This window comes from Apteryx mantelli, chromosome 1 (assembly GCF_036417845.1).
Source record: "Apteryx mantelli isolate bAptMan1 chromosome 1, bAptMan1.hap1, whole genome shotgun sequence".
Lineage (NCBI taxonomy): Eukaryota > Metazoa > Chordata > Aves > Apterygiformes > Apterygidae > Apteryx > Apteryx mantelli.
This window is the reverse complement of record NC_089978.1, coordinates 162,273,035-162,288,781: the sequence shown is the minus strand read 5'-3', so window position 1 is coordinate 162,288,781 and position 15,747 is coordinate 162,273,035. Positions and strand designations below refer to the sequence as shown.

General features: G+C 45.1%; 2 protein-coding genes across 2 annotated transcripts in view; one reads left to right on the top strand and one right to left on the bottom strand.

Moving 5' to 3' along the window:
* The window catches only part of TIMP3 (TIMP metallopeptidase inhibitor 3), a 41,772-nt gene extending 38,128 nt beyond the window's left edge, over positions 1-3,644 (bottom strand). The window contains exon 1 of the mRNA XM_067308998.1: positions 3,187-3,644. Coding sequence (XP_067165099.1) covers positions 3,187-3,307 — 121 coding nt within the window. The 5' untranslated portion in view covers positions 3,308-3,644. The remainder of the gene's footprint in view (positions 1-3,186) is intronic.
* The window catches only part of SYN3 (synapsin III), a 194,494-nt gene that overhangs the window by 89,653 nt on the left and 89,094 nt on the right, over positions 1-15,747 (top strand). The gene's annotated exons all lie outside the window — the stretch shown is intronic.

Sequence of the window (15,747 nt, the reverse complement as noted above, 5' to 3'; positions counted from 1 at the left end):
ACCTGATTAAAGGAGAACAGTATAAATTTAAGAGTGGGAATTCACTGGCTAGGCACCAAGGACCAACAGTAAGAGTTTGCATTATACTCCTAAACTTCCTTCAGCATACAGTGTTTCTGAAAAAGAGGAGTCTTTCCTAGACTGCCACCTAGCTAGTTAATTTCTTGTATTATTTTGGGAGCTGTTTTAAAAAGCTCTTTTTCTCCAGCCCTTGCTGCATTAACTCCTCTCTTCTGAGCTGGTATTTTGTCAGGAGTTTCAAGAGCGATAAAAACTTACTGCCAAGTTCCTTTCTTCCCCACAATGTGTTTTATAACCCAGCATGTAGTTTAGTCTGTCTAAACACTGTACTAGTACACTGCCATCAGTTTCCATGGAGATGATTAACCCTTCAGTAGTCAGGAAGCTTTAGCGTGCTTTTTGCCCTTTCAGCACATGAAGTACATGACAACAGCTATTAAAATCGGCCTGCAGGTACACCACATTTTCCAGACAATTCTGGCAAATGCAAGGATTTACTTTTGCTTTACGCCATCACACAGAGCTGTGGTCTTAACCAAACTTGCACTGAAGTCATCTGCTAGTGTGAGCTGATCCTTTCCCTTGTGCTTCTTCTGTGCATTACTATGATGTCTAAAGGTATGACAACCCCAGTGACACCAACTTTTTAAGCTACTACAAGGCATACGTGAGATATAATGAAGACTCCAGAATTAACTGAGAACAGACGAAGGAGATGACTTTGAATTCAATCAGAGATCTTGACTAGAAAACAGAAAAATGTCATGCCCTGTAGTTTAGAAGCACTGCCATATGAAGCTTTATCGTTTATCAGACTCCTAGTCACTGATGTTTCTGGCAAAAACATTCTCTCAGTGTGTATTTGTAACAAAACAAAACAACAGAAAAACTTTAACTCCATTTTAACAAGTTGAAAGAAACTGAAAACTACCCCTGATCTAGTATAACACGACCTAATCAGAGCAAGAAAGGACGTAGAAGTATACCTCCCAGAATGCAGCAAATGAAGGTCACATGCAGTCATCAGCTCTAGCTGTGGAAAAACTGGTTTCTCAATCTTATTTCCATAGAAAGGACAATCTCCCTGGCAGTTGTCACTTAGGTGACACACTTACTGAAACAAACTAAGAAAATGGCAGTAATAAATGTCTTCAACAGAACTTTAAATAGTGCAGTTTCCTGGAAGGATTCCCCAGTATAAAACTATTTTATAAACATTTTCCAAGCTATCATCACTGAGGCACTATAACCTTCCCAGCACTTTTAACATGTAATGGGTTTTTTGGCATTCAAGAGCAGATCTACTATATAAACTAGACATGAATAACCAGGCATAACTGCAGTTTTTGTAGAGAAGAGTTAAAGGCAGGAGAGAGATTTTTTTGGCAGTAAGCTTGGCTAACTTTAAGGAGTCACAGACAGGGTCCATAGTAATGAGTGTTCTGCTGCAGTGAGTATTATTTTCTGTTTAACTTGCATAGCAGTTGCCATGTGGATTTCTTTGCAGAATCCATTTGGAGTCAGCAAAGCGTGGGCATCAGCAGTGCAAAGTCCCCTAACCGCCTTGACACTGTGCTACTAAAACAATCTATAGAGGTGCAAGAAGACTTGATTCATAGTCTACTCAGGACTGCCAATGTGACAGCCTGTATTTACTGTTATATGGACATCTATCCAGTAGTAAAAGACACCACTAATTGATTTCATATACTTTGCCACAGGACACTTGCCAAACAGTAATGGTATTTGGTTAACCAACGTTGGCTGCAAATAAACCAAAGAACCTGAGACCAGAGTCTCCATCATCTGTTCTTGTGAGATACTTCAGGTGATCTCCTTGTCCCATCTAGTTAGCGAAGACACCTAGGGATGCTAAAACCCGTGGCAGGGAACATCAGCAAGGATCCAATAAAAATGTTTCACAGAATCACAGAATCACTGAGGTTGGAAGGGACCTCTGGAGATCATCTAGTCCAACCCCCCTGCTCAAGCAGGGTCACCTAGAGCACATTGCACAGGATTGCATCCAGGCGGCTTTTGAATATCTCCAGAGAAGGAGACTCCACCACCTCTCGGGGCAACCTGTTCCAGTGCTCTGTCACCCTCACAGTGAAAAAGTTTTTCCTCATGTTAAGATGGAAGTGTCTGTTCAATAAAAATAAAAGCATTTTCACATACTTAGGATCCCCCAAAGCTGCAGAGATCACGACATAACATGCAAGAAATGTGGAGGCACTTGTTACCTGCTTCTCCAGCCCTTCCCGAAGTTACAGGCGCAGCACCACAAGCCTATGTGAGCTGCACCTTCCAACCCTGACCGCCACAGGCAGTTTCCTGGCTTGAGAGAACCTGTCCTAACCCTTTCTGCTATTATTTAATTGGCACCAGGTTGTGAAGGAAACTTTGGCTGCCCACACCTTTAATTTTGCTTTTGTCTCGCTGTAGGAAACCAGCCACTCTTACAATTACAGATTTCTTTAAAGTATGCACCACTTGTTTTTCTTGGAGAGGCTGGTGCCTGGGGAAAGCTGCTGCCCGCTGTTAATTCCGGCAGCACTTCCCACTGCCCGCTCTGCCTTCAGGAGGGCCGGGAGGACACCACCACCGCGCATTTCTCCTCTTATTAACAGGAGCACGTGAGGCAACTACAAACCGATATATACGTCGAAGGGTCAGGTCATCCTTCACCGGCTTAATCCTCCCCACCTCCGTTTTCACGGCATTACTTAGTGCTTTTATGACAAACGTTTAACCGTGGTGGAGAAGCGGGCAGCTGGGAGCCCAGTCCTTCGCGGGCAGGACTGGCGTCCCGCACCATCCCACAAAGAGGCCGTGGGGACACCTTGGAGGAGTGAGGGGTGTGCGTCCCCCTCTCCCTCCCCCCCCCCAACCCCCGGGAGAAAAATAAGAGATGTCAAACACTGACCGCAGCCCAGCAGCTTCCCGAACCCCCTCACGGCCTCGCAGAACTTTCTAGACGGCGGCGCACGGCACCGGGGCCCCGCGCCGCCGCCGCCTCGCGCGAGGGGGGCTCCGGCTCCCCCGCAGGGAGCCCCCGGCCCCGGGCACCTCGGCTCGGCTCGGCCCGGCCCGGCCGTCGCCTCCCCGCCTGCGGCGGGGCGTGCGGCGGCTGGCGGGTGAGGGCGGGCAGCGGCCGGCACTTACCGATGTCGGAGTTGCAGAAAGCGTCCTGCGGGTGGATGGGGACGCAAGTGCAAGCCTCCACCACCAAGTCCCGCAGGTTCCAGCTGCAGAGGAACACGAGGAAGCTCAGCCACGCCGTCATGCTGCCCGCGACGCGCCTCCTCACTTCTGCAAGTGGTCAAGAGGGGAGCTGCTGCTGCAGCTACCGCTTTTTTGTTGTTGTTGTTGTTGTTGTTGTTTTGTTTGCCTGACTTTAAATCTCGCTTCCTAACAGCCCGCGCGCCGCGCCGCGCCGCGCCTGCCTGCCTGCGTGCCTCTCCCTCTCTCTCCCCCTCTCTCTCTCTCGCTCGCTCGCTCGGGCAGCGCAGCCTTGGCGGGACGGTGCGAGCTGCGCGGCACGGCAGGTCCGGAGCTCCCAGCGGCTGTGCGGTGCCGGTGCGGTGCAAGGCTGCGCTGCGCCGCTGCGGGCCGGTGCGCGGAGTTATAGCCTCGATCGCGCCCTCTCGGGCTCCGGGGGCGCCGCCGCCCCCGACCAATGGGAGCCCCGCATTACCTCATCGGCGGGGAGAGGCCAGCGGGCCGGGGCGGGGCCGCGGCCAGGGCTTCAGCGCCTTATAGGGAATAGTGCGGGGAGAGCGCGAGCGGGCGGCGGTTGGGGCGGTTGGCTGGGCGCCGCTCGCGCCCTGTCACTCGGGCGGCTCAGGTAGCCGGCCGGGCTGGGGAGACGTCCCCGTCCCCAGCCGAAATCCTCCCCACGGCTGCTAGAGGTTGAAACCCTTACAGGACAAGTTTCATCCCCGGGGTATCTGCGAGTGCCTTTCCCGAGGCCGTGCGTGCCCTCGGGGCTCAGGCCCAAGGGGTGCCCCCGCAGTGAGTGTCTGCCTCCCCACCGCTGTGGCAGGGGCAGATGCAAAGAGGTGCCTCGAAAACACGCGCGGGGTTTGTTGCTTGCTTGAAAACCTTGGACTGTTTCCCTCGAAACGATCTCAGCTAGCTGTAAGCTGATTTTAAACTGGAGGAGATAAAAGGAAATAATATTTTTAATGACTTTCAGAAAGCGATCAGAAAACAGAAGGGGAATATAGAGTGCTGTTCCTTTCCGTCTTTCAGTACACACTGAAAAAGGGATGGAGGAAAAGAAGGGCAAGACCTAGCTGAACTATAAACCAGGACTTCATACTGTGGTTTTTAATCCTGCTCAAATGCTCCTTCTTCTCCTGTCAACCCCACCACCACCACCCATCACTTCCCCTTCTCAAGACTTTCAGTCAGCAAGGGGTCATAAACTGCTGAAACTAAGCTGGAAAAAGCAGTGTCACATCTACCCAGGCACTCCCAACATTCAATCTCAGAGTATATTTTAGCAGTGCAGCTTTAGTGGAATTTATAGAAAAGTCTTGTTTGGTTTGTTTTCCCTTATCCCCTTTTGGAACTGTAAATTTCTATCAGCTGTAGAAATGTAAATGTTATAGTAGAGCTGGGACTGTAAGGAAGGAAATTGCCAGCTGCAAGATACAGACAGCCTTATTATTCTGCAAAGGGAACTGAGAGGTGATTAATCACAGTATCAAACCAGTGTATATAATGTCAGAGTACTTTCCATGGGGTTTACAAGACTTAAGCATGTCTAGTTATAATTATGCCGGTATTAAAGGCCAGGGACCAGCTGTCCTAAATTTCTAAATAGTCAGCTACGTCTTTAGATTTACAATTCTGCTCCATCTGGGTGAAGCACAGTCTGCCTACACCTTTTCTTTAATCATACAGTCCATATAAAATTAAAACCTCTAGTCTTACGAAAACACAGACTTTTATTTGGAACATCAATATGCACAAGCTTCAAGATGGGTGTTGCTAGTAAAGATCAAGGTTACAATGCTAATAGTGGAAAATGCAGGTTCTTATCCTTGCTGTGACACAGACAACCAGTGTGACAGCTTATTCTTCCTGTACCTTAAGTTCCTATCTGTGAAATGGGAATAATACTGATGGGAGCTTCCTAGCACTTAAGAATGTATGTTAGTGAACACACTAAAAAGTTAGATGGTGTTAAGGTGATAATGAATTATATAAGTACGTATGGTGCAGGATGCTAAACAAGATATTCAATCTAGACACTTCAGTGTCTGACTTCTTTGGCTCCAAATTGCATATGAGAAACCCCATACAAAAACTAGTTAGATATTTGGACTTTCTAGCCAAGGTACTACAGCTGAAGCTGAATCCGTCAGGCTGAACTGTGCTTTCAATCTTACTGGGTGTGAACAAGGAACAACTCCACTGACCTCAGCAGAATAACACGGAAGAAAAATGTCTGGCACTTTCTTTTTTTTGTTGTTGTCGTAAAAAGTTTGATATCACCAACATCATAATACACCCGGTCTATCAGCATCTCAGATCAGAATCTGAGAGAAGTGGAGTTATTCCATAACTTGACATTGGTGTAAATAAGAGGGAGTTTGGCCCACATACAACTAGATTCTAATCACAGCTCCAGCACCACCTCCCTTTGGTCTCTGGCCAAGCAGCTCCTCTGAATAAATTTCTTCATCTCTATAATAACACCTTTCTTGGGTGTTCTGAGGACTAATGAGCTTAATACTTTGTAATAAGCTTTGAAGATATTGGGTGCTGTCTAAGTGTTAAAAGTGACTATAATATTTGGAGGTAGGATACATTGAGTGGAAACAGGAACAAACTGAAAAACAAACCTTTCAGTCACCTCCTCAGTTTCTGAAAAGGGAAATGAAAAGGACTAGAAGTTACTGGAGTTATTTAGGGCTCTTGAAGGCATGGAAGTAGCTTTGGTTTACAGTGAGACTGACCAAGTTTGTTAAAGTAACACCAAGCTTGCGCTTGGTACCGCATCTGGTACACTTTTCAAATATAACCCAGAGAAGTAATTTACAATTACTTTCCAGGAGTGGCACGGATTGATCTACTGGCAGTGCAGAGCACATCTGTTTGGAAGGGATGGTGTTGAAGCTATCTTTGTGTCAAGGCTTACCACTGTCTAACATACCACAATCTGAGAGGTGATCCAGAAACTTTTAAACTCATGCATTAGCATTTCCTGGAGTACTGGTACCTGTGTTCAATTAATTAGGACCTCACTGATTAACCTGCTTTTTTGACACCTAGTTTTTTTTGGGGGGGGGGTTAAGAGATGATCTTCTCCACAGTAGTATGGATGCAGGTATTTCCAGCCAGGACTGGATACTGTACAATAATAACAATATTTATTTGCCTCTTACAGGTACATTTCATACACAGAAACCAGAGTGCTTTATTTTTGTAAATTACAGGTAAATAATACTCAGGAGAGCCAGGTCTGGCCAGCCTTCACTTTGAGACCTGTCAGTAAAAGGCACTCTGGAAGAGCCAGGCAGGGTGTCTGATTGTCTATTTATATGAGAAAAAATTGATACAGGGTCAAAGTAGCACAGAAAGTCAATGGAGGAACTGAAAGGAGAACTCCGTCTGAATTCTTGCTTAGAACTCTGTGCCCTGACTGTATGGGAGAAACTGCAAAGGGAAAAAATAAAATAAATCAGCATTCAGCTCCTTTGCCTAGATAAAACTTTAAGCCTTTTATGGCCATGAAAAGCTGTAGTAGAAAAAGAAAGAGAAAATAAAGACCCTGATCTTCATATGAGAAAATCAGAGTTCACGTTTGGTTTATGTCACCAAATAAAGAAATCTATGTTATTTCAGTCCTCCACCAAGAACACACTGTTGAACACAATTAAGGATCTCTCTCTGCTTTACTGGGCAGCCACACCACTTCATGCTGTAATCTTGTCGGATCCCACAAGCTAAGCATGACTGGGCTGGCTCAACAGTTGGTGTGAAAATTCCCAGGGAAAGCCATGTCCTGCAGGTGTTGTTGACTGAATAAAGTGGCCTTCTTTCCTCAATCTTGCATGAATGTGTCGAGACAGTGCTAGGGGGCACTGCACTGCAAGAGATGGTTGCATTTCATGTGAGTGAAGCTAGGTTCCCTACAGTAACTGAAGAACCCACTCTTTGCAACAGGAGGAATATGAAACTGGGTGCCTTGGTTAAATTTCAGGTGAGATTACTACCTTCTGCCTCCATAAATTCTCACTGTGATTTATAGCAGGAGCATGTTAACAGTATCATTTTCCTTCTGCAAGCCCTGCTTGTTGCTGGAAAGGACCTAATTTGTGTGTCCCAAAGCTAGCTGCAGTGCCTGAGGTTAAAACCCTTTAGGATACTCCTGCAAGAGGTGGAAGGTGTTGCTGTAAATGAACTAAAGGGGTACTCGCTTCCTTTCTGATCACCTTTCACAACGAAATGTGAGGGACACCAGGCGCTGGCAGAAAGCTGCTTCTGAAATAACAAAAGCATCTGAATGTAATTAGTACAGAAGAGCTTAATCAAACTACAGGAACTGCTAGTCAAAGAAAGAAAGACAGGCAGACAGACTAAACTCTTCCCCCTTCCCCCCCCCCCAAAAAAAAAAACCTGACGCGTGTAGGGGCTAAAAACACTCCAGCTCCTCACCAGACCTCAGCTGACTTAAACTGGGCAAGGCATAAGTGAAGTCAGGAGACTTCAGCCTGCAGTTCAATCAGTCCTGCCACCTCCATGAACAATGCATTAATTTAAAATGCTGCTGAAGTATGGGCATTTTTCCATTTTAACTTTTCCACAGTAACTTGACTTGATTCATGAGCATGGAGTCTTGCCATTAGCATTCTAAATTGTTCAGCTGCCAAGTTGTTCAAAAGCCCCCTCTTGTCCTAAAAACTTCTTGAAGTTGGAGATCTTCATATCTTTTACAACAGCTCAGCATCAAACCCTTAGGAGATGTCATCATTTTTCTGCTTTTATACAGCAGTTGACAAAGGATAGGTGCATTTCTGAGCCATCTGATGTACTTTTTTGCAACATTCTCATATGTGTTGTAGGACAGTAAACCCTACTGGAGCGGTCTTGCATACTGTTAGCAAAAGATTCTCTGATTTCCTGATTATCTGTTTCTTTTTTGTATGAATCAGACTGACTGTTTTTTCTGACACTATCCTTCAAGAAGACTTTGTTTTGTTTAAAAATTTCATATTTGCTACGATTTATGTGTGTAAAAAAGGCTGGAAAAAAATCTCCTCTGTTAATTCCTTCCTTATACCAGTGATCTTCATATGCTACTTATAATAAGAAAAGTATTTCTTTGAAAATCTCTTTGATTCTATATATAGTTTTAAATTTTTCATTTGATCTCCTTCTTTGAGGCTGCAAAGGAATTATGTCACCTTCCTGTCTGCAAGCCAGACACAGGTAGCCCTCTATCCCATTTCCAAGCTTTAAATTACTGATATGCCATTAAACCTTCATCAGCTCTAACAGTTTGGGTTTAATCCTCAAGGATCCTTTACAGATTGTGAATATATACAGCACCCAGTCTGCAAGTAGACCACAGGGACCATGTGTCACCAGCAATATTATACAATAAAGGATTTTAGAATACAAAATCGTCCTCTCAGTAGTGTGGAAATTCTCCAGTCAGGCTATGTTGTGGCATCAGCTGCAGAAGGGCAACCAGGAAATGTCTTTTAGCAGCCTTATCAAGCTGAAAATGTTTGCTGCACATGACTGGGCTCTTTGGCCCCAATCCAGCAAAACTCTAAGGCACATGTTCAAGTTTAAGCACACAAGATGCTCTACTGAAGTCAACAGGACCATTTACATGCATAAAGTTAAATATAAGCTTAAGTGCATTTCTGGATCAGGGCCAAAGGACTCAGTACCATGCAGGGTTCAAGCCAGAAGGCTGTGATTAGATGGTCTGACAAGAGTTGGGGGGGTGGTTGCGTAGTTTGCTTGGCTCTACCTGCCTGTGCCTCATTCCAAGCAATTAATTTTTTCTCATTTTTGTTTATAATAAGTTTTTCCATTTCTCTTGCTTTGCTTTCATGCTGCTATAGCCATTCCCAAATTGAAGTTTTGTTTTTCTTTTTAAACCCTTCTAAACTGCATCAATAGTTTTAAGTATCTGAACAAAGAGATTTCAAATAGATGAAGTGCTTCAAATGGTAATAAGAGCTGGTGTTCCCAGAGCTTTGGAGACTGGCACTAAGCAGAGGAGAGAGTGAGAGCGATTGAAAATCACTTTTCTGTTGTTCCTTTGTATGAACTGGTTTCTGGCTTATGCAATGCACAGTAATTAAAATGACTGGAATGCCTTACATATTTAAGAGAGCTTTAAGGCGGCTCTGTGGCATTGTGGCCAGCAGAGTTCATGATCAGATTCATAAATGTAATCAAGGTTTGACATTTCTATCAGCATAACTTGAAGAAAATATTATCTCTGAAGAGGCCTGGGAGGGAAGCTTGAAGAAGAAGGGGTAGACACAGAAAAGCAATAACATCTGGTCCCTGGATCAATTCCATGAACACCTATGCGGGAGGTTCTGCACAGTCCTTCCTTTGGGTGAGATGAGAGGCTGAAGGTCAGGGTGGTCATCAGAGATCTCATTGCTTTCTTTCACTGTAGCCTTAATGTCTTGCCCAAATTAAAGTTTGGGAATGTTCTTCCCTACCTCCTCACTGTAATATCAGTTACCCAGAGTGCCTCCTCCTATGTTCTGTGCAGCAAATATCCCTTCCCATGAGAGAGGCTTTGCATTTGAGTACCAGCCACTGCAGTTGTTGGGTGTTTTTGTGGGGGTCCAAATACCCCCCCAAAATATTTAGAAGACAGAGAACCTACCAAACTGGCAAGTCTCTGCTCACAGCAGGTTGAGCTGTGATGGGATTTGCTCTGTTTGGCAGTGGTAAGGGGGCATCTTGTTGCTTTTCAGTCCTCTCAGCACAGTCCAGAATTTCATTCTCCTATTTTCCATTTTTGCCATTGAAGGTGGCTGGGAAATGGTGTGAGGAGAAGGCACTGCATCCCTGTTCTTCTCTCAAAGGGTAGCCAGACTACTTGCAGTGATGAACAGCCATGGGGGAGCAGGGGAGCTGAATTCAGCCTCTCTTGGGATGAGATCTGATTGGCCTGAGGATATGACCCTTCTGGCAAGCACACTGAGCAACCAAATTGTTTTTCCCTCACATCCCTGCCTCTCACCAGCCTTCTGTGGACACTGACGGAGCCCATTCCCTGATCTCCCAGCATAACCTGTGTTCATTCTACACACTGAAGGACACTGCACAGAATACAGTAGTCTCTACAACCCTGTTTGAGTGTAGGGAGATACAGATCCCAGGCAGAAGACAGTGTTTCTGTATCTCCAGCTGCCCTCTTAGACCATCCTGAGTGTCAGCTGAGGCTAGCAGAGATGCAGTCCCTCTGTACTCAGTAGGCCAGCCAGCCCCTAGAATGTGCCACTGCTTTTAAAGCACATTAAAATCCTCCAAAATCACCATACCTGTGAAAGGCAGAAAGACAAGGAGCACCAGGGAGCTGACATCCCTCTTTTTGTTACATTAATTATGAACCCAGAAACAGTGTCAGGCTGTCAGATCTAAAGGAAGGAACTTCTATTTATCTGCAGAACAGGTGCAGCTGCAGGAGAAGTTACTGTCTCTCCCTGCAAACCTGCAAAAACTTCCTGCAAGAATAAGTCACTCACTTCATCCCCATAGTCCAGCAGTTACTAGTTTCTCACTTGAAACTATGAACAAAAGTGTTAGTTACAAGAATGATCTCTAATGATGAGGATAGCATCCCAGCAGGAAATAAACTCAGTGATTCCAGTCAAGCATGACACCAAATGAGTGTGAAAAACTAGAGGCAGTCCCTGTGCATGGAGATCCCAGCGGAGACGGTTGCCTTGGCACAGGATTTTTTAAAATACAATTTGGGTTTTTCACTGCTTTTGTTCCTGTATTCCCAAACCATTGCTGTATTCTGAGGCAACAGGTTGCCTCAGTTACAGCAGAGCCCTCCTGCACAAACCCACAGTCCAGGGCAGAAAAAGCTGGGGGATTTCTGATCTGAAATTTCAAGGACAGATCTCTTTCTTCTCTGGAGCAAAAGGCAGCACTTCTGTTTCCTCACTGTTTTGGAATTTTGCTCCATAAATCTTTGGATGTAGTGTGAGACAAAAGATGAGGAGATGGTAGATATGCAGCCTGGAGTGTGGATTCTGTCATTTGTTTATTATCTTGCTCTTCCTGAGCAAAGAGTAATACATTCATTAAAGGACATTTTCAGGTCTGCACTGTGAGTTCCACACCTAGTGTATTAATGTTAGGAGGGAAAAGATCAGTGTTTGATTTAGCACAGATGTGTGAAAACAGTGTTTTTTCTCCACTGAAGACAGAGCAAAAAATACGGACCCTATTCCCCTTTCTTTTAATCAGAAGCCCTGAACTGTCTCTTAGCTGTGATTCTCTGTGTGCTTCTGTGGGTTGTTTCAGTGGGGGACACAAAGGTGCTGAAAGACGTCACAGTGTAATTACAGAACCTTTCTGTTCATTTATCAAAATAGCCGTGGTTTCCATTTCATTGCAAGTGATAACAGGTATTGTGCAGTAGGAGTTAAACTGTAACCAGATATAGCATGGCTGGAGGTGAAGCCAAGAAAAAGGAACAGAAAAAACTTCCTCTGTTTTTCTTCTGCACTGAATGAAAGTATTTTTGTCAGGGACTGTGGGCCTGGGATTATGATCCCATGCTTTACTAGCAGAGGCTTAAAAAAGCAGCGTCCTACACTGGCAGAGTTCTACTCCTTTCAGTTTTCAACCTAGTTCGTAGAGCGGCATGTGGTAGACAGTGGAGATGCTCTTCTGAAGCGGAGGCGTACAGTGTGGGTAGATGTACTTGCACCCTACTGGTGCTAGCCAGAAAAAGGAGCTTCAAATGCATAGCAGAGGCAGCAATGAGGACTACCCCAGAAGCTGGCAGGAATCATGAAGGTGATCAATGTATGTATAGATTATGCACCAGCAGTTGAGATATGAAGGTACCACAGCCTGAACATGTGCCTTGAACACAAAAATACCTCTGTGTAGCCCTGCTCTTAGTAACAGTGCCACCAAACCTTCCCAGAGTGTTGGCCAGGGATTCAGCATTAGCACGAGTGCTTTGCTGTGGGAACCCTGGGCTGCTGCAAGGTAGTGGTTCATCACAACTGCTAAGAGTTGAGCAGCCAGAGAGGTACGGAACATTTCTGGTGGAAGTAGATGTTCAACACGAGTCCAGCACTACCCATTCTCCTACCATCATCTCTGCATATCTAGTGACTGGTATTTCTGTGGCTGGCAGGTGGCTGGGGGATTGGTCCTCAGCATAGCTCCTGTTCTTCCTATCTCCCAGGATCTGCAACTGTGATTTTAAGCAGTGCTTGAAACCAACTGCAAGCGGAGGTTGAGCTCCCACCACACCAGCTGGAGAAAGGAGGGCTCTCCCTAGACATCTAGCTGAGGAGCTGGGGGAAAGTGTTCTCAATGCACAGGTTCTGCAGTGCACAAGAGCAATCTACAGTTTTGCTCGTGGGATACCTCACAGAAAACAACGGGCAAAGAGTCTGAGCAACAACAGTTTCCACCAACAGAGAAGTGGCTCTCCAGCAGACTTTCCCTTGCTCCTGACAGTATGAAAATTGGACATTTTCATTTTAGCAGTATCTTCATGTTCTGTAAATTTCAACTGAGCATTTTTTAACTTAAATCTTGCTCCCTCTTTTCTCAATTCAAGTTCAGTGGAACCATCCTTACTCCAGTGAGTGGGAAGCACAAGGAAGAATGTTCTACCCATTGCAGACGAACTCTTAGAGCAGCTAGAACGGAAGGCATTAATCTGATCTCCTTTATCTTACAATACAGCTATAGGGAAACCTTCCAGAATTGTTGCAATTCCCTCTTCCACTGTTGTTCAAATTGAATGATCTATTGCTGGATCTATTTCTCCTGCCAATAGTTACATAAAGTCACCTATTGTCTCAGGAAATTTATTCTGCTGAAGAAGCAGGACCATCAAAAAGAAAACAGGCCTGCTCCGTGGAGGAAGGAAGAACAAGCTAGGAAGGGAAATTGTTACTTCATTTGAAATTAGTTTCCAGATGCAGAATAAACCTTCACCACTGAACATCCTATATAATGTCAGCTTAGCCTAGAGGAGCACGTGTAGCATTAGCTGTGCATGGCTGTAAGCAAATAGCACCCGAGTTGGTTTGAAAAAGCAAAATCTTATTCCCAGTGAATGCAAGAGCATTTCCTTCTCTTCCCTGTAGAGATACAACCTAGCTTCTCAACTAAGACAATGCCTCCAACTCACCTAAGGTGTTTCCACATGTCTTAATAAGAGTACTTTAAACAATCAAGATTTGTGTCCTGAAACTGAAGTCAGAAACACAGGCACATGTAGCCATTCAGTTTGATTTTGAGAAGAGGCTGCTGAGAATAGGAAGGAGAAGAGGAGAGAAGCTGGTGCTGCAAAAAACTTATTCCATCAGGCATTGCTAGGAAGAAGGAGGGAGGGCAGCTTTTAAAGCCATGCCTATGGCTGCATGTAAGTGATAGTTCTCAAAGGATTCCCTTAATCAAATTCTGCAAAAGATAGGCTGTCTCTCTGTAATTCACTCCATGTCTTATTCTAAGGCCATATGCTCTGGTCACGTGAAGATTTACAGTCTCAAATTTACTGGCCTCTGAAAACCTAAAAGAATTATGCAAGAAATCGTGTTCTCTGATAACTGAGGCCTCACACAGCCATGCTTCTAAAGACTGCTTCTAACTCAATTTAGGACCCCTCTAGGGCTTTTTAAGCCCTTTTTGGGATGAGGAAAGGGCAGGAAAGAGGGGGAGCTGCTGATCATTGCCATATGTGAGAAGCATCCCTGTCTGCACGTGGGTGTGAACGTTCATGTTATCACAAAGGCTGAGCTCTGAAGAGGCCCCCCTCTTTCCTGTTTCCAATCAGCAACTTACTGCTGGATCAGGAATCCCATGTCACATTGTAACAAAGTTACAAAAGAGGAAAATGATGGCCAGTGGAGGGGGAAGGGGTGGGGGAACTCCTCTTAAATAGCTGTGTAGGATATCTGGGTGGGGATGTGAGCCAGAAGTCCTTAGAGGCAGCAGAATAAGTGGGAGTTTAGCAAACAACCATTTTCTTTCTTTGACGAGTGTTCCTCAGAGACCTCAGCACTCCAGTTCTCAGAGCTAATTTTAGCTATTTGTGGCTGGCCTGTTCCTAATGTCCCTTTCCTGTCTCTCACACACACTGAACCCACTCTCTGTGGGCTGACAGATGACGTGAAAACCTCTAATCTGCAGGTCAAATATCAAAAATGAAGTGGGATCAGGGAAACTGGAAGCACCATTTGCTTTCTTCCAAATAAGGGAGATATATTCATATTAGAAGTTCTTAGCATACCAAGTTTGCATTTTTTTTAAGTGTATGAGGGGAATGACTTATTCTTGAAAATTTTATGGTAACCACCAAAGATTTTATCATCTCATGGACACTGGCTTTCCTATGCAGACTATGACTGAGATGCTTTCATTATTTACTGGCACTGCTGTCTGTAGCAAGACCAAAACCACACTGTCCCAAGCACTGTACTCATACGTAACAGACAGGAGTGAGTCCCTGCCAAATGGCATTCAGTACATGTTAGGGAGGGCTCAAAAGGAACACACAGACAATCACACTGTGATGCCAGGTGGGAATGAGCTTGCAGCAGATGGTGTTCATATTGTGGGTGCAATGTTCATGGAAGTCTGAGTCTCACCTGCTTTACACCCCTGTTCTGATGTGCTGCCAGTGTTTTATCATCCACAGACTTTGCCATATGGTTGAGTCTGGTGTCTAGAGGTATCACAGGATACAGCCAGGAAGGTAAAAGGTTTGGGATGACTCTTCCTATTTTAACCAATTTTTCCCATAGACTTGAGCAACAGGTGGGACTGTTTCTTCCCCTAAGTCTCTTGTGGATTTCCTCTCCTGATCTCCCTTCCTGTCCACACACAAATCTGCAGAGGATGCTTGGCAGGCCCAACATATATGCTCAGAGTGATGTGCATGTGAGCGTATGGGCTCTTAAAGGATCTGGAATAGAAGCTGGCTCCGCTCTGTAAAAAAACTAAGTCCAGGGACTGGAAATCAGCCCAGGACCCTTATTTTCAGTTGATAGATTTAAGAAGGCTTTGAGATAGATAAGGAATCTTTAAAAGACCTTGGCACTGAGAAGCTGTCTAGGAGGAGGAAAAGGTAATTATTATTCCCTTAGAGGACAGGAGAGCACTATTTCTTGAGCTGAGAGAGAGGCTAGATTTATCACCATTAATTGGGCAGACTGCCCTGTTTTTCTGTTGACCGGAAATAAAAGGCTGACTTGAATATCTTGGACAAGATTGCCTGTAGCACTCGCTGCCCCAGCTGGCAGGAAACAGTCAGTCTGCATATAAAACAGACCTTACAAGCTGCACATGGTTCTTCCGTATGCCCTGCAGGTATTTCCCAGGTGAGGCTATGCTGAACTAGAAGTTATTTCCCTCTCTCAGAGACCCAACAAGGACACTGGCAGCTGTAGCCAACATCACTGGTAGCAGACATTCAGTATAGCCAGGCTCCTCACACTGGGGAGAAGCCCAGCAGTCAGCAGAGCA